Source organism: Micropterus salmoides, unplaced genomic scaffold (genome assembly GCF_014851395.1).
Source record: "Micropterus salmoides isolate LMB-PRFRI ecotype aquatic unplaced genomic scaffold, ASM1485139v1 Ms_hic_scaffold_1891, whole genome shotgun sequence".
Classification (NCBI taxonomy): domain Eukaryota; kingdom Metazoa; phylum Chordata; class Actinopteri; order Centrarchiformes; family Centrarchidae; genus Micropterus; species Micropterus salmoides.
Window position 1 is genome coordinate 8,084 of NW_024041030.1, and position 16,917 is coordinate 25,000.

The 16,917-nt window shown below is 39.0% G+C and overlaps 2 protein-coding genes across 8 annotated transcripts; one reads left to right on the top strand and one right to left on the bottom strand.

The window, feature by feature from the left end:
- Positions 1 to 877: 877 nt before the first annotated feature.
- stpg1 (sperm-tail PG-rich repeat containing 1) lies at positions 878 to 6,235 on the bottom strand. Of its 4 annotated transcripts, none has more exons than XM_038727978.1 (9): positions 5,806 to 6,235; positions 5,115 to 5,434; positions 4,906 to 5,033; positions 4,370 to 4,471; positions 3,472 to 3,651; positions 3,261 to 3,369; positions 2,972 to 3,140; positions 2,685 to 2,875; positions 878 to 1,030 (listed from the first exon to the last, which is right to left on the bottom strand). In XM_038727978.1, the coding sequence occupies exons 2-9, from the start codon at positions 5,143 to 5,145 to the stop codon at positions 957 to 959; spliced, it is 984 nt and encodes a 327-aa protein (XP_038583906.1). In that variant the 5' UTR covers positions 5,146 to 5,434; positions 5,806 to 6,235; the 3' UTR covers positions 878 to 956. The 4 variants fall into 4 exon arrangements, with proteins under 4 accessions (XP_038583906.1, XP_038583907.1, XP_038583908.1 ...); XM_038727979.1 differs by having other exon boundaries at positions 5,775 to 6,235; XM_038727980.1 differs by lacking the exon at positions 5,806 to 6,235 and having other exon boundaries at positions 4,906 to 5,030; positions 5,115 to 5,481.
- On the top strand, positions 5,341 to 10,570 carry meaf6 (MYST/Esa1-associated factor 6). Of its 4 annotated transcripts, XM_038727981.1 has the most exons (9): positions 5,341 to 5,461; positions 6,244 to 6,359; positions 6,892 to 6,979; positions 7,088 to 7,133; positions 7,235 to 7,427; positions 8,943 to 8,951; positions 9,416 to 9,445; positions 9,892 to 9,925; positions 10,129 to 10,570. In XM_038727981.1, the coding sequence occupies exons 1-9, from the start codon at positions 5,372 to 5,374 to the stop codon at positions 10,141 to 10,143; spliced, it is 621 nt and encodes a 206-aa protein (XP_038583909.1). In that variant the 5' UTR covers positions 5,341 to 5,371; the 3' UTR covers positions 10,144 to 10,570. The 4 variants fall into 4 exon arrangements, with proteins under 4 accessions (XP_038583909.1, XP_038583911.1, XP_038583910.1 ...); XM_038727983.1 differs by lacking the exon at positions 9,416 to 9,445; XM_038727982.1 differs by lacking the exon at positions 8,943 to 8,951.
- The last annotated feature ends 6,347 nt before the right edge of the window (positions 10,571 to 16,917 follow it).

Sequence of the window (16,917 nt, forward strand, 5' to 3'; positions counted from 1 at the left end):
AAACTATGAGGAAATATTTGCTTACTTAGACATCCAGCAGATAGAAAGCAAGATTAACATTAATTTGGAGTCCGGCCACCTGATGAAAGTCCAATATTCACTATTGGACTATTGGACTGCAGCAGGCAGCGGCAGAAAACTATGCTATTAGAGCGGTGAGAGTAAATCAAAACAGTAAAATTGCTAAACAATGACCTGAAACTCACTATTAATGTCCGCAAAGTTGAGTGCAGCTGCAGATTCAGGAGATTATCTGTGCAGTTGTTATGAAAATATAGATTTTAAATATGGGCGTGGTATCAATCTTCTGATCTAACTTGACACCAGAAAGAAAACTAGCATATGCAATTTCCCAGAATTTCAAACTATATCTTACAGACAACATAGAAGTGTTGTAGCCGCTATTCCAACAATATAACATCTGATAAAGGGAGTGACTGATGTGTCCATTTGTCTTTCGGGTTAAACACCATCCCTGTCCCATGCCCAGTCAGTCACATTGCTCACATACACAGTCACACTCCACCCCTCTGCCTGCACTCTAGCAGTTGGCACAGTGGTGTCATATCAAGCTCTCAGCTGTTACTGTGGCGTACCATGGACTGGACCAGCAGCTGATTGAGGTGGAAATAAAACATATGGCTTTTGGCATTCACTTACATCACAACTTTGGATAAAAAGATCTACTGTAAATGATTCATCTTATCCAAAATATCTTACTTACAACAGTCTTACATCTCATTGGCCTGTCAGCATAGAAATAGAGATTAAATGGTTGCAAACTTTTAATGTTCATCCTTTTTTTCAACAAATACTGGTCTAAAAAAAGTCAGAGACATATGACCCCATGTACATTTAAACATAGAGAGACAAATAGTATCTTGCAGAGAAGCATTTTATTATAGAACACAGTTCATGTGTGTGAAAAATCTGCAGTGCAGTTTTCCTTGAAAGCTTCAAACAGGAATCCAGACTCTGGAGTCATTGTAAAAGAAGGACTGCTTTGGCAAAATCTGAGGATCATAGAAACCTGGAAAGAGAGAGAGAAAGTTTAACTTAATGCTTTCATACTTGCAAACATAACAGCAACTGAAATACTCTAAATACTATACTATAGCCAGACAAAGCAATGTCAGATAAATGAGCTACTCTCATCAAAAATGAATCCTGCCCTGCCTGCATGATTTGCCTGCATGGGGTTGGTGACGGCGCAATGGATAAGATGCTTGCCTTTGGTGTGAGACCCGGGTTCAATCCCCCACTGTGACCAATCCACCATTGTGTCCCTGAGCAAGACACTTAACCCCTCATTGCTCCAGAGGTGTGTGACCTCTGACATGTATAGCAATTGTAAGTCGCTTTGGATAAAAGCGTGAGCTAAATCTAATGATTTCCAGTTTTGTCTGAAAGTTTAAATCATGTTGAACTTTATATAATAGGGCAGCAACCAGTTGCAGGGCAGATACTCTTCTTTCTTGATTCAGGCGGTAAGAGGCAGAGAGGAATGTTTACTGAACAAGAACTGTGGACTTTTTTCAAATCCTAAAAGTCAGGGGAAATCCGTGTATAAATGTGTCACAGCTCAGTGTAGGTTGGGAATTTACCCACTCAGCTCCAGGATAGTAAAATGAAGGTTTGTGCTACTTGTGTTAATCTACCTTTCAATGTCAGTTCAAGACATGCATATATTGCTTTCTATTTCTTTTTCAGGATAACCACAGCTTTTTAAAAATGGAGAAAGATTTCATGCAAATAGATGGACTATACCCATGTAGAATTTAGGTTTGACTAGTCAAACGTGAGAGCTCATTATGTAACAGTAATTCAACTATCCAGTGTAATCTGTGAGGTTTGTGGGCTTAGCACACCATCATAACCAATAAATAATAGAGGTGAAAGTACAACAAAGTAACGTACAGCTATTACTCCAGTCAACCCTTACTAACCTGTCAGACTTTATACTGTAGGTGTCAAGGGTCAAAACCTAGAATGTAATTTTGTTTTACAAAAGCATCATAACCTCTTAATAATATAGGTAAACACTGAGGTCTTCCTCAACTTCCCTGATATTATATAGTTTTACACAACTATACTTACTATGTACTTGTTTCTTCAAAAAGAACACAGGTTTAAAGGAAACATCCTAAGCAGATGTCAGGGGTTACTTTATGATGAAATGTTGTCATTCAATTTTTATGTGCACCTACTTTTCCTTACCCTGCCTTATTTATATCTTCTTAAGTCAGCAATTTCCTGCATTTACCACACTCAATTTCAACAGCCCTGAGAGTAGGAATGCAAATTTATTGCAAACCTAATCTCATCCCAATTGATTTATTTAAAGATGTACAAATGAGCATGTGACAACAATCAGCAAAGTAGTGTGAAGACCACCCCACTGGAGACGTCTATGAAGATTCTCAGTCATACAGGTCATAGTTATCCAAGGTTAAAGTTATAAAGGTTAAAATCAAGGGCACTTTTTTTCTTTTATTATGGAAAGATAACACAACCTAGTGTTTATTGTTCATTGTGTTTTAGGGAGCGAAAAGCTTTTCTGTAGCTGCACTAGAAATATCCAGACATCACATCATCTATATTTATGTCGCTATTCACAGAAATAAGAAAAATACATAACAACAATCAAAATGTTTTGTTTTATGTAGTAGATTTTTAGACATTACCTGGACCTGGGCTCATGTTGCCCCGTGAGATTCGAGGTATTCTTTCAGTTCTGGATGCAAATGCAGCAGTGGGCATGAGATGCTTAGACAGGCATTTATAATCCCCTATGTCATACTGCCCAGGGCCTGGCAAGGGAGGGCCCTTAGGAACAATCAGGGGAGGTGCTGATATTGCCAAATAATATCCCCGCCTTCAAACACAGTTAACAGAATTTAAATTTTTAGACTATTGAAAAGAAACAACTGGGGAACACATACCCCCATCCATAAATGTTGTGTTTACTCACGGCAGGATGGTCCTCTTCACTGGTGCAGGGGTCTGATGGGGACTGTAGGCTCCTGGGCCTGGCACATGGTTGTCCACTGGAGCAGGGATTCTCTGGGTTTTTGATTTGAAGGGGGACAAAACTGCCTTGGAGCCATGCTGGATTACCATGTTGTTCACTTCGTAGTGGCCTTTAACAAATTTATGATGCAAGATCAAAACTAAGATAAACACCATTTAGAATAAAAAGATGAAACACAAATAAAACACTATAAAATGAGATTATGCGTGACTTTACAAAGAGGACTTACATGGTGATGGCACATTTTTGTTTGGGTAAAAAGTGTTGCGTCCAGTTTTCGACAGGAAAGCTGCTGTACCAACTACTGAGGACAATCTCTCTCTGCTACTACAACTGACCTGTCCATACAGAAGAAACAAAAAGCTACACATTATCTACAGGATGCACAGCACAGTCTCAGAAGAGTCTTGAAAAGTAACTGGCATTATTCACATACATACATCATACTGATTTGGGGCTGGAGTCTTGTGTTTCGGACCATCCAGCTGCACAGCCACAGGCAACCTGAACACCCTGGAGACTCCACTGTTGAAGTCATACTTGTTTGTGAAGGAGCTCGGCAGGTTGTATGCATTTGGTCCTGGGATGCTTCTCTGCGGGTTACTGGAAGCCCTGGCAGCCTATTGAAGAGGATGACATTTAAATGCTCTTGCTGGTATTAAAAAATATTTGGTGTATTCACAGGCAATCCGCAGAGCCTAAACTCAGCTTGGGGCAACAACTCCCACTGAGGTCATGTCATCTTTATTTTGGCAGTTTTAGCAACTATGGGGCATTTATATTCTACAATTAGCTATACTAAGTCTGTCTAGTTTACTGACGGTCTAAAGACACAAGCTCTGAGGCTGTAGCACAGAAATGCTTTGAGCTTGCATGGCAACAAGCTCAAGATGACAATGTTAAAATGCTGATGTTTAGCAGGTATGATGTTTAATGTATTACTCTTTAGTTTGGCATGTTAGCATGCGAACATTGGCTAATTAGCAAAACCAAAGCATTGACACATTAAATATTTTACCTGATGATGGCACTAGATGAAAAATTCAGGGATCACCAAAGTTATTATAATTCATCAAATGGGGAACATGAATAGGTGTACCAAATTTCATTCAGTGGTTGTCAAGACATTTAATTCAAAACCACAAAGGTCAACCTCATAATGGCGCTACAGGAAAAGCCAGGGGATCACCAACATCTATATATATTCATCCTCTAGGGATCATGGATGTCTGTACCAAATTTCATTCATCAAAGATTTACATAAATTTAAATTACCTTGAATTAAGTGAAATGAATAAAGTGTGCCTGAAATCAGTGCTGATGGCTTAGAGACCTGACCTTGGACGCAACAAAGCCTGTGGTGCCTTTCTTTGAGAAGGAAGGACTTTTCACTTCAGCGCTGGAGATACAGCCATAGCTGCCTGGTCCTGGATTTTCATTCTGAAACAAATGCACATCATCACCATGTTTATGTTGCATTGCTATTTTATTTGGCTGATGTAGTGACGTTGGGAGAATCAGAATCAGAAATACTTTATTGATCCCCAAGGGGAAATTCTTGTGTCACAGTTGCACACATAGCACATCAAGGCATATGGGAAGAGAAATAATAATAGAAAGTTGTTCAGCAAAGAAATATGCATATAACAAGTATAAAGGAGTGTGGATATATATTTACATTACTAACAGCATTTTAATGATGAACAGTAGTGGTAATAATGAGTACTGCAGGGTTGATGTGGAATGGACAAATCATTACAAATCCTTAAAAACTGCTGTATTAGGACAGAGTAACCAGAGTATTGAAGCAGAGACTATTGCACATTGAATATTAACAGTAAACACTCAACATCAGTTGCAGTCAAATTCCCTACCAGACAGACTTGTGAAGGGAATCTCTTAGCTTTTGATGAAAATCCCTTCTTCTCTTGATTTGTTATCACCACTTTTTGGTATTTCGTTGGTATTGAAGATGAAACGGTGTAAGCCGGGATCTTTTCTGCTTTAATCAAAAGAAACGTTAGGTCACATTTTATATATTTTTTAAGCTAAACAATGACATTAAGTTTTCACTTGGACTCACTTTTCGTTAATTCTCGGTATATGTTGCCCATGGTTCAGCTGGATGTCACGAAGAAAAGTTAATTCAATAAATCTGAAGCCATTTACAAACCGCAGTGTCCTCACAGATTATGTTGATATGGCGACGTAAAAACAGAGTTCGATCTGACGCCATGTTGTGATACTTTAGCGCCACCTGTCGGCAAAATGGCGGTTTATCTGCCGCTTTGTCCCAACAACCCGCCTCTGTTTTGTTTCTAGAAACTAGCTTCATCCATCATGGCGATGCATGCGAAGGCGACTCCGCCACAGATCCCGGACACCCGCCGGGAGCTGGCTGAACTGGTGAAGAGGAAACAAGAACTCGCTGTAAGTTCATGTCGCAGAAAAATAGATAAAATCGGCATTTAGTGTTTTGCCATTTAGAATTACAGATAACTGTAACTTTGTCATTTGCTAGCCGAGGCCTTACTAAGTGCTAAGCTAACGATAGCAGTTGCTGCTTCTGCTCAGTACATTCCAGTGACGTTAGTGCTAGCAGCTCCTGCTAACTAGGCTAGCTAGCTAATATTAAGACAACAATGTAGAGAGCGTAATGTTATCAGATACTATCTAACTGTCTAATGGTGGCTCTGCTAGTAATGTTTAATTACAACCCTCAAGCGTAGCGGTTTTATTTTACCGATTTCAAAAATGGCATTTTTGGCGCTCACTGGTATTGCTGCAGCGTTGTTGGCTGGAATGCTAGCAAGTTAGCATCGCTACATTTTTAGCCACTGCCCGGTTTGGACAAGTTCTCGCGTTATGTTAGCTTTGTAGCAGCGTTAACTATCCATGGTTAGTGTAGCTAGCGATCTCATATTCTGGCTAAAACATTTGGGGCAGCATTGTAAGGGGGGAAATGCATGGAGTCAAAATAAGTCACGTAGAAACAAGATGTCGGTTTAAATAATTGTTAGTTTAACGTTATAGTAACGTTAGTTGTTTCTCCCTTCTCCTCTCTATCCTGCTTGCAAACTAAGGCAACTCCTCTGTCACCAAAATCACCCTGAAGTCAAATCAAGAGACTGACAAACATCATACTCTGGGCGCAGGATTTACTCCTTTAACTCAGTTCTTTTAACTTTAATCTAATTTCTTCAATATCATAGGAGACGCTGGTGAACTTGGAAAGACAAATATATGCATTTGAAGGCAGCTACCTAGAAGACACCCAGATGTATGGTAACATCATCAGAGGATGGGACCGGTACCTCACCAACCAAAAGCAAGTTTCTGATTCATTACTCTTTTGCTATTTATTTTACTAAGTGTATAGAAGAGAAGAAGATGTGGAAAAATGTTGAAAACTTGTATGCAGGGAAATCGGGGATTTTATAGGTTTTACAGGTGCCACCATCAACTAAAAATAAGCAACTACAAAGTATGTGTGTGTAAGACCTTCTTATATCTTAAATGGGACTTTATTGGCATGGAAAACAGATGTTAACATTGTCAAAGCTAGTGTGATACAAAACCAGAAGAATTGTGAATTTTTTTTTTCTATTAAAAAATACAAATAATTGAGAACTATATAAACACTGCAACCTTTTTTTAAGTGTGTGTGTGTGTATGTGTGCGCGTGTGTGCGTGCTGTGTGTCTAGGTCAAGCTTTGTTCTAAAATGAAAAATGGACAGGGGGTTGGTTCTACTGTCACTGGTGTCATCATGGGATTAATGATGCGTGGTTTGAACTTGGTGTTATTCTTCTTGATCATGAGCTACTAACCTACCTGACCATATTCTTGTAATTCTAATAGAAACTCCAATAGTAAGACTGATCGAAGGAATAGGAAATTCAAGGAGGCAGAGCGTTTATTCAGCAAGTCTTCTGTCACATCAGTTGCAGTAAGTCCCTCCCTCATTGGACTTTTTCCCACAATATATAGGTGCACATCTGCTGCATGATAAGAAAATAACTTCTAATGCAACTGCGCTCTCTGTTTTGAATGGCAGGCGGTATGTGCACTCGGTGGGATTCCTGATCATATGAATGAAAAACGTGAGTTGAATGTGTAACTTTGTCTAGCCAAGCAGTGTTGGAAAAGTTTCTCTTTATAGTCTTTAGTTTCTGAGTTTGTGCTGTCGTTTGGCCCCTGTCAGGTGAGGCGGGCAGTGGCACAGAAAGTGACGGCTCTCCAGATCTCCAGAACCAAGAGAACGAGCCCAGTCAGGAGGACACAGAAGATGTGGACTCAACGCTGCAGGACCTAAAGCCTCAGAAGGCTGCCTCATCTTCCTCCTCAGGCAGCCATCATGCTAGCCACAAGAAGAGGAAGAACAAAAATAGACACAGGTACACAATCAAGATACAAGATGTAGTGTGTCAGCTTCCTGTTTAATATCTCCTTTTTTCTGATTGTGCTATTAATTGACTTCCAATTAACGGATTTATTGATTTTAAGGAACCGATTTAAGGTCTGCTAATATGATCAGTATGTTTACATGCACACATGAAACCAGTTTACTGAGAGAAAGTGGGGTATGTTGGAAGTTGGTCAACATGTTTACATGTAGTGTAGTAAAATCAGAGACGTTTTATAGGGGAGACACGCCACTCACTCACATCCCCAATACAACTCCCCATAACGGTAAAGATGGCGGTTATCTTGCCCCTCCCGTCCCCATCGTCTGCTTTGAACAGCCAAAGCGGGAAACATATTTCAGCCAATCGTATGATTCCACTGACATAAGAGTCTATTTTACTTCGACTGCACTTAAAACACTGGATCCCAGTAGCTCCTGATGGGCCAGTGTCTTGTATGGTAGCTTGCTGTGTGTGGGTGTATATGGGTGAATGAGAGGAAAATTGTCACGTCATTTGGATAAAAGCACTTTATATACGCAGTTTATTTCTGTAATTTATTTATTTCCTTGCATCCTGCTGTCAAAGCAATGCTTTCCTTGTTTGAAGTCTTTGTCATGGTTGGTCAAGCCTGTTAGAACCCAGATACACTTATACATGCCAAGAAATAATTTTCTCTTGGAGAAATCTGGCTGGGGAGTGTTTTGTTACTGTACTCTGCAAAACCAATTATGGACTGAAAGTTTCTTGTATATATTCTTAGACATCTGAGAATAACCTGATTAGATAAAGCAGTGGTTCCCGATGTTTTTGGCTTGTGACCCCCATGAATATTCCTTATGAAGTTGTTTCATTTTTAGATGGATTTTTAGAGACCTGTAAAGGTATCAAGTATTTTACAAGAAAAAGCCAGAATTGGAGAATAGTCTGGAAAACTAAATATAATTTTGTGTAAGAGAAATATGATGTTGTGGCCAAAATATAAGATGACCCTAATTATAAATGTTGATACGTTTTTGGAAAAAGACTAGTCCTGGTGGGAAAGTTTCCTTGAGATGCTCTTGGTCTAAGAAGAAGGTAGCCCTCATCCCGTTTCTCTTGTTAAAGTAAAAGGAATATCTAATCTAGGGCTGAAAGTAAGCCGCAGACCTCAGCTGAAAATGTACACACGTGCGTTTGTTGTTCTCCTGGTTGGGCTGTGAGTTTGGGTTGTAACATCACAGTCATCACTTCACTGGGTGTCGGGGAGCTGCACCTTTAGTATAACTTGTATAGCACTCAGCTGATGTTTGTGTTGGTCTGTTGATGTTGTTGGTCAGATGTTTGCTGTATGACCACCGCTGCCGCCAAGCAAAATTATTTCTTAAACAATGCATCGATGAATCAATGAAATAATCTGTAGAAGCTTCGAGTACTAAAATCATTGTTAGCTGCAGCCCTGATCTAATGTGAAATTGTAAATGTAATATGTAATGTAAAAAAACAATCTTTTTCTTATTTCCTCAGGCCAATGCAGTAAGTTTTTTTCTTTCACATATCGTTCATCTGCTTGGGAACCACCTTTTATTTTGGCACCTAGTTAAACACTGTGCATGTAAACGTACTGATTGTGTATTGGTAAGTCTAGTTTTGTCATAAGGGTCAATGTAGATGGATTGGGTGAACACTTACCAAATTACTGGTTTGTTAAGTAGAAGTGTTTACACTAATACAATACAATGAAGATTTAATAAGTTGCTTTGCAGTGTTTAATGTTGTGTTACCCACCTCTTTAATGTCAACCTGTTTTTCCTGACTCAGGCTTCACTGTTCTAACCACACATTAACACAGCGGGTGCTTCACCTAACACACTGTGAAGAAGGGGTTCTCTCATTGTAAAGTCTGGACTGCAGTATTTTGTTAGACGTAGGGCTTTAGACTCAGGTTGGTGAACTAACAGCTGCTGCTCTTTCTTCCTTCCCCTAATGCTGCCCCCCAGCCCTTCTGCCATGTTTGATTATGACTTTGAGTAAGTCTGAATTTTATTTCCTGCTCCTGTGGTGTGAACATCCTGCCTGCTGTAAACCCCATCCTCGACTTTTCCACCGTTTTCCCTGCCCTCTGCCTGCTTCTGTTGGCCTAGAGTTTGAGCTTAAGCCTTCTAGTCGTTCAGTCATACTGCATGTACAACACTTCATTCTTTAATTTTGAATCCATATCTGCATCCAGCACTCTGAACTCCCATTAGATATTCTTGCTTGTTACTGGGGTATTTTCATATCTTTCTGATCTCAGACTCATTTCATGTGTGCTTCCCCATTTCCAGCAATTGAATAAAACATCGCTGGTGGGGGCTGGTTTGGCTACAAACAAGAACAGACACACGGCCTTTTGGCGTTCTTGTTATGGGCTTGTTTTTAGGTGTCTTCATAATCTGTTAGTATCTAATACAGCCTTACTTTGTTTTTGTTGCAGATTTGACATGAAGGTTAACAAGAAGCCGAGAGCTGTAAGTTCTTTTGCTTTATTTTAGAAGCTGGGAACAGCCAATTTTTGCCATTTTTGCTTAAAAACTACTCAAACAATTACTCGGTTATCAAAATAGTTGCTGACAAATTTTCTGACCATTGATTAATCAATTTTTCATTGCAGTCCTCCTGACTGTGATCTCTGTCTTTACTTCAGTAAATGTTCTCATTCCTTGTCCTGCAGGATTATTCAACTTAACAAGGATGACTGGAACACCGGGACACACATGAAGACATACATATGTGTAAAGAAACACAAGATTTCTGGACTTTTATGCCTTTTGATTTTCGGTTGTCATATTTCAGCCTGTACTGTGTGTATTGCTTGAAACATTCCCCTGCCACCTACCTTTGGTCGTGGTTAAGATGTTTGACCTACCAATTAAGTAGATATATGGTGTTGCATGTTACTTGAGCCCTGATGAGGCCCACCTCCAGTAACACACCATCTTGTATAGTGTTAAAAAAGATTGTATTTATTATGTAGTTAATTTCCATGTTTCCCATTGTCAGAAAGTTGTTTTTTTTGTTAAATGTCACATGGTCGTGTAACATTTGTAAACCCCGGATTCTTTTATTACATGGATTGTTTTTCAAAAAAATAAAATACCAGTAACATGAACATATTTTGGTTGTGTATTAAAATGTCTATAGTTGTTAGTGAAGGCAGTGCTTTGCATCAATCATCACAGCAGTTAAGGAACCGTTGGATCTTGTGAAGTAGCTGATAACTCATCGCTGGCTTTAATAATCGCCCTACAGCTTTGTAGTTTATTGTGTCGATCACTGGCAGATGGATGCCAGTGAAACATTGAAATTCCCCCACACATGTGGTTCATAAAAAGTTATATTATGGAAGAACATTTTCTTGTTATAAGAGGCCAAGTTTTATCAGTGTTTACCTAACTAATATAGAGAATATCCAGCGCATTCCCTTCTGACAGTTGTTTGTTTTATGATATTAGTTAGTTGGGTAAACAGGCGTCCCAGAGCACAAGCTGATGACAGCACCATGCTATTTACACAATGTCGCCTGGCTTTTGTCATAAAGTGAAGTATCTCATGCTGGTTTAACAAATAGATGATTTAAACACTCTGAGTTCTTTCTTTTTATAGTATTTGGTTAACTATTGGGTGAAAGTTAAAGCTTATACATTTTTAATCTACATGTAATTGGCATGCAGTATACCAATTTTTCACTAGGCTGCGCCAGAACACATAGTTTGCTGTGCTGTAAATAATATGCATATACCAACATAGAAGGTTTGATACTTGTCATGTTTATGTTCATTCACTTGTTCAGCTTGGACTTCAATACCCGCAGTCAAGATTGTGCAAATCCTACACAATAATTTGTTTAATTATTTAATGTATTTGGACAAACAAACTTTAACCATTAATAGTTACAAAAAATTGGAACTGTAGTGACTATAGACAATACAGTAATGATAATATAACGTCATTTATAGCACACTTAATACAAAAAGATGCAATACAGTGTTTTTCACACACATTTAAGTGTTGAAACAAGACAAAGTATCTTAGTATTTCTTCTGACGTTTTGGGGAAGTTTCCTTTCGTACTGCTAGTTAACAAAATTGTTAGCTTAGGTTAGCATTAAGACTGGAAAGAGCTGGAGTAGTTATCCAAGGAAGGTTCAAATCAACCACAACAGGACTTGTTTGAAGATACTCAAAGATGTTTGTCTCTTATCCGAGAGACTTCTTGAGTTCTGATGGACTGGTAGAGAAACTCAGCTATTTAACCTCTATGGGGTCGTTATTAATTTGATCGACACCGTTTGTTCGTTAGTGCTCCTGGCTGTTGTAACGACAGTCAGTCATTAAGGTCGTTGGAGACACCCGAGGCCAAATCTGAACAACCATCACTGAGTTTCCCTATGAGAACTGAAGAAGTCTCTTGGATGAGAGATGAAACATGTTTGAGTATCTTCAACCAAGTCCAGTTGCCCTTGATTTGAACCTTAGATAACTGACCTGGATCACTGAGAACCTTCACAGACACCTCGACTAGTTATCTCCAAAGGTGTAGGTCAAGACATAAAACAGCACATCACTCCCGTATAAAACCACAACTTGTTTTTACATATCTGTTAGTGTAGATCACATGACTGAGTTTCAGAGGTGCTGTTTGGTGAAGTTTTGACCTTTTGACAAGGTTAGCTGTTTCCCCCTGCTTCCAGTCTAGCATTATATGCAAAGCTAAGGTAACAACTTGCTGGCTGTTTCATATTTAACTTTGAGAGTGGTCTCAGCAAGAAAGCAAGCGAGTATAATTCCCAAAATGTCTGACTTTTCCTTTATGGCTGTTGTACTGAGCCATTGCTTTATCCTTCTCTATTTGGATTTAAAAAAACACACATTTTAAAGTTCCCCCATAAAGTAACTCAAAACCTGAAGGATTTGAACTTTGCAGTGACTAGCACATTAGTCACAACTGGCCTAAAACATCACCACATGGGGGATGGAGACGGGCGTCCTGAGGAACCAGAGCTGCTGACAAACATATATGATGGAGAGACTGACTGGAAAGAGTTCATCCCTGGAATGCACTCCTTGGTTTCATGCTGCTCCACCACTGCTCTGTCCCGGAGTCACATTTCATCTGGTAGGAATCACACAATGTTTTTTACTGCTGTATTTCTCTAGAAGGCAGCATTATGCCTGTCCAGATGTATTGGTGCACCACTTTGGTCCAGACTTTAGTATTGCAACATCTACTGGATGTCCTGTAGTGAAATTTTGCACAGACATTCATGGTTCCTTTAAACCCTAATGTTGATCTCATTCACTGTATATAGGGTCTATTGGTGAACTTGTACTTTGACGACAGTGAAGTTGATTTGATCTGAATATGGTCCCCATAAGATGAATCCTGCTGACTTTGGAGATCCCCTGGCCTTTCAAGTGAGCACGACCTGAAAGTTTTTAGTCATTGAAATATTTTAACCCCTAGATGGATTCACAAAAAAACTTTGTCCATTCATGGTCCAAGACAATGTCTCTTAATGACTTGACCATGTGGTTAAAATTTCATTTTGTCTTTGACTTTGGTTTATGACCAAATAACTAAAAACTAATGACTAATGACATTCCCATTAGCCTCAGCTGTACCTTATGTTCATTGCTAATCAGCAAATGTTACCATGATGGTATAAACGGTATACCTGCCTAATCCAAGTAGGTCTGTCTGCCCCTCCACAGTACTACAGGACACACCTACTACATAAAAGGTTGCAGTTCGTTAGGTTTAGGCCCAAAAACGTCTTTGTTTGGTTTGGGTACAGGAAAACATCATGGGTTTGGGTTAAAATAAGTACGTTAATCCAAGAAGTTATCTCTTAGTTATCTCACAAGTTATAGGCTTTGTCGTGTGGTAGCTTCAAGTACAGCCTCACAGTGGCACCAACATGGCTGTAGACTCTTAGTCTTGCTCAGTGCTAGTTGCGTGGTTTTTGGTGGGGTTGGTCTACCACTTTGGTATGAAATATATGACTATTGGAATAATTTCTGTGAAACTGTGTACAGACATTTGTGATTCCCGGAGGATACATCGTAATGAATTTGATGGTCCTCTGACTTTTCCTGTAGTGTCGCCATGAAGTTCACGTTATCACATCATTTTTAGTAAAACACCTCAACAACTATTTGCTGGGCTGATGAAAATTAATGTTCCCCTCAGGTTAAATTGTAAAAGCTTTGGTGATCCCTTAACTTTTTCATCTTGCGTCATCAAAACTTTTAATTTGTCCAATACTTTGGTTTGTGACTAAATGTCTGTAAACTCATGGCATTAGCATCAGCTGTAGTATGTGTTTATTACAAATTAGCAAATGTTAGTATGCCAACATGCTAAACTAAGATGTTAACCATGGTACTCATTAAACCTGCTAAACATCAACATATTAGCATTGTTATAATGAGTGTGTTAGGATGCTGACATTAGCATTTAGCTCAGCATGGCTGTAGATTATAATGTATATCCTTTTGAAGGGTGTTGTGAGTGCTTTATCCGTCTAACTTTACAAGTAAATTTCACTGCAGCCTTCTTTCTTTTTTTTCCACCTGGGTTGGTGAGTCATAACTAATGAAGGTGCATTAAGCATTAACACAGGTTTGGAGACATACTGCACATTTTTCTCCCAGTGGTATTATTCCCTCGTCTCCGCCCATGTCTACTTCAGCCATCTAACACATTGATACTGTAAAGACTGTGGCTGAGACCAGGTTACATGTCAGCCAGTGACTCAGTCACAAGACACATTCAAACTGCTCAACTGCTACGTAATGCAGTCTGGCTGGAAACTCACACCAGAATACATTCCACACGTTTAACTTTGGGGTGTGTGAGTAATGAAGCATGGATGTACAACAGCAAATCTTTGTTTCATTTCCTGTAACTTTGGGAAATTATCTGGAAAGAACTGACCTAGGCAGAACTTTAATTGAGCTATTGAGATCCAAACAGGATTCCTTAAGTTAAACTTAAATGACTCAACTGTAAGGCATTTAGGCTTTTCTCATACTTTTGAGTCCAAATTTGCAATTTACAACCAATTAGGAAAGTGCAAATTGCAGTATAGGTATTAAAAGAATCTGGTTTGCTCCCAAATGCTCTTGAGTTTGACTCTTAACATGCAAATGTTTCATTTAAGATGTCCAAATGTGGATCGCCACAGCTCTCCTGGGAATGAATGATCTTGTGGTGTTGTTGTAAACCAGCATGTGTGTTCAGTCAAGTGTCAGTCCCACTGTGAAAAAAAACAGTTGCTTTGAATAATGGTTCCCTCAGCAGAAAGTGAAGTATTGCAAACAACTTCATTTCAACCCTGCTGACCTTTACTGGAAAAGGAGCTTTTCTGATCTGCTGTGTTGTTTGTCATTTCTTGGGGTGGTGTTACAGCTCCCTGATAAAGGCCAGTCAGACTTTGATAAAACATTGGAGTTGTGTTTATATACAGTTGAGAGATAGATTCTTAAAAAGTGACTTGGGTGTTTTAGGACCTCAAACATATATTTACTATGTAGCTTAATATTGTTTGTTGCACCTGTTGTAGATTCTAAAGCCCATTTTATGTATAGTCAGTTTTGTTTAATTATCTGAGACTTGTCCTCTTTTCCAGTTAGTTCTAGTACACTAAGGAAGGCGCTTTTGTATTTATTGCTGATAATCAGTAAGTGCTGTCTATAGAAAAGGAAGATATTGTTGGTTTGGACATAAGCATCTGTGGTATAATGTTGTTTTGCTAGTCTATACACTCACCTAAAGGATTATTAGGAACACCATACTAATACTGTGTTTGACCCCTTTCGCCTTCAGAACTGCCTTAATTCTATGTGGCATTGATTCAACAAGGTGCTGAAAGCATTCTTTAGAAATGTTGGCCCATATTGATAGGATAGCATCTTGCAGTTGATGGAGATTTGTGGGATGCACATCCAGGGCACGAAGCTTCCGTTCCACCACATCCCAAAGATGCTCTATTGGGTTGAGATCTGGTGACTGTGGGGGCCATTTTAGTACAGTGAACTCATTGTCATGTTCAAGAAACCAATTTGAAATGATTCGAGCTTTGTGACATGGTGCATTATCCTGCTGGAAGTAGCCATCAGAGGATGGGTACATGGTGGCCATAAAGGGATGGACATGGTCAGAAACAATGCTCAGGTAGGCCGTGGCATTTAAACGATGCCCAATTGGCACTAAGGGGCCTAAAGTGTGCCAAGAAAACATTACACCACCACCACCAGCCTGCACTGTGGTAACAAGGCATGATGGATCCATGTTCTCATTCTGTTTACGCCAAATCTACTCTACCATCTGAATGTCTCAACAGAAATCGAGACTCATCAGACCAGGCAACATTTTTCCAGTCTTCAACTGTCCAATTTTGGTGAGCTCTTGCAAATTGTAGCACACCCCTAAATACATTGAAGCAACTGCCATGTGATTGGTTGATTAGATAATTGCATTAATGAGAAATTGAACAGGTGTTCCTACTAATCCTTTAGGTGAGTGTACATGTTAATGCATTTAATTTTTAGCCTAAAGGTGTTCATATAGCATTATATACGCCCTTTTAAAAATGTAATGCAGTGATGTTTACTCAGAATACTTTTTAACTGACCTTGAGTAAAATTTCTTCAAAGTAACAGTAGGCTACTTTTATTTTAGTACAATTTTCTAGTACTCTTTCCGTCCCTGCATATACCATGATGCATTTCACTTTGTCTACTGCCAGAGGTTTTGCCCAAAAGGCATTACTAGAGTTTTTCCAATTATCACAAACTTGTAAAAGTCTCTATCTCCATTCCTCTGAGCTGTCCAAGGATGTCTCGTCCATGTTGTTCTGGGTTTTGGGTAAAAACCCCATCTGCTGAGGGAGATCACGTGATACACTCGAAAGCTTCAAAACAGCCACTGAATGGGTGTTGTGGTGAGAATGTTTTGCCAATTCATAAATAGTTTTTGAATAAAATAACCAGACAGAAATTACTTATTCAGGGAATTAAACACCCGATAAATAAAAACAATATTGTCATAAAGCAGCACAGTTAAAGTTTCCAGTCAAAAACTGAACTTTCGGTCTCAAATTTATGTTTTTCCAGAAACATTGCTATATCACATATAGTTTGGTATTGTGTTATAAGATTACATACATCATGGTAGAGAATTTTATCCATATCCCTACTCTTGAGATTTCTGGCACCACACTAAAACAATGAAAGTTTATTGAATTTGTGACGCTTACACCTCTGAAAAAACTCAGCAAGAGAAAACAAGTACAGAGTTTAAATGATAAACCACAGAAGTACCTGTCAGCAGTTTTTTCGTTGGAACTTCTACCAAAGAAATAGTGTATATAAACTGTTGACAGTGAAGTTAGTGGATTAAACAAAGTGTCAGGGACACTGTCTCTGAAAGAGATGTTGCTGTTTAATTTCTTAAACTT

Bases quoted from the DNA above. Each gene is read 5' to 3' on its own strand.
- stpg1 (XM_038727978.1), bottom strand. From the start codon at position 5,145: ATGGGCAACATATACCGAGAATTAACGAAAA. The intron at 4,472-4,905 runs GTAGGGAATTTG...CATTTGTTTCAG, and splicing joins TCCCTTCACAAGTCTGTCTG to AATGAAAATCCAGGACCAGG. The intron at 2,876-2,971 runs GTGAGTAAACAC...CTGTGTTTGAAG, and splicing joins GTGAAGAGGACCATCCTGCC to GCGGGGATATTATTTGGCAA.
- meaf6 (XM_038727981.1), top strand. From the start codon at position 5,372: ATGGCGATGCATGCGAAGGCGACTCCGCCACAGATCCCGGACACCCGC. The intron at 5,462-6,243 runs GTAAGTTCATGT...TCAATATCATAG, and splicing joins AGAGGAAACAAGAACTCGCT to GAGACGCTGGTGAACTTGGA. The intron at 6,980-7,087 runs GTAAGTCCCTCC...TTTGAATGGCAG, and splicing joins CTTCTGTCACATCAGTTGCA to GCGGTATGTGCACTCGGTGG.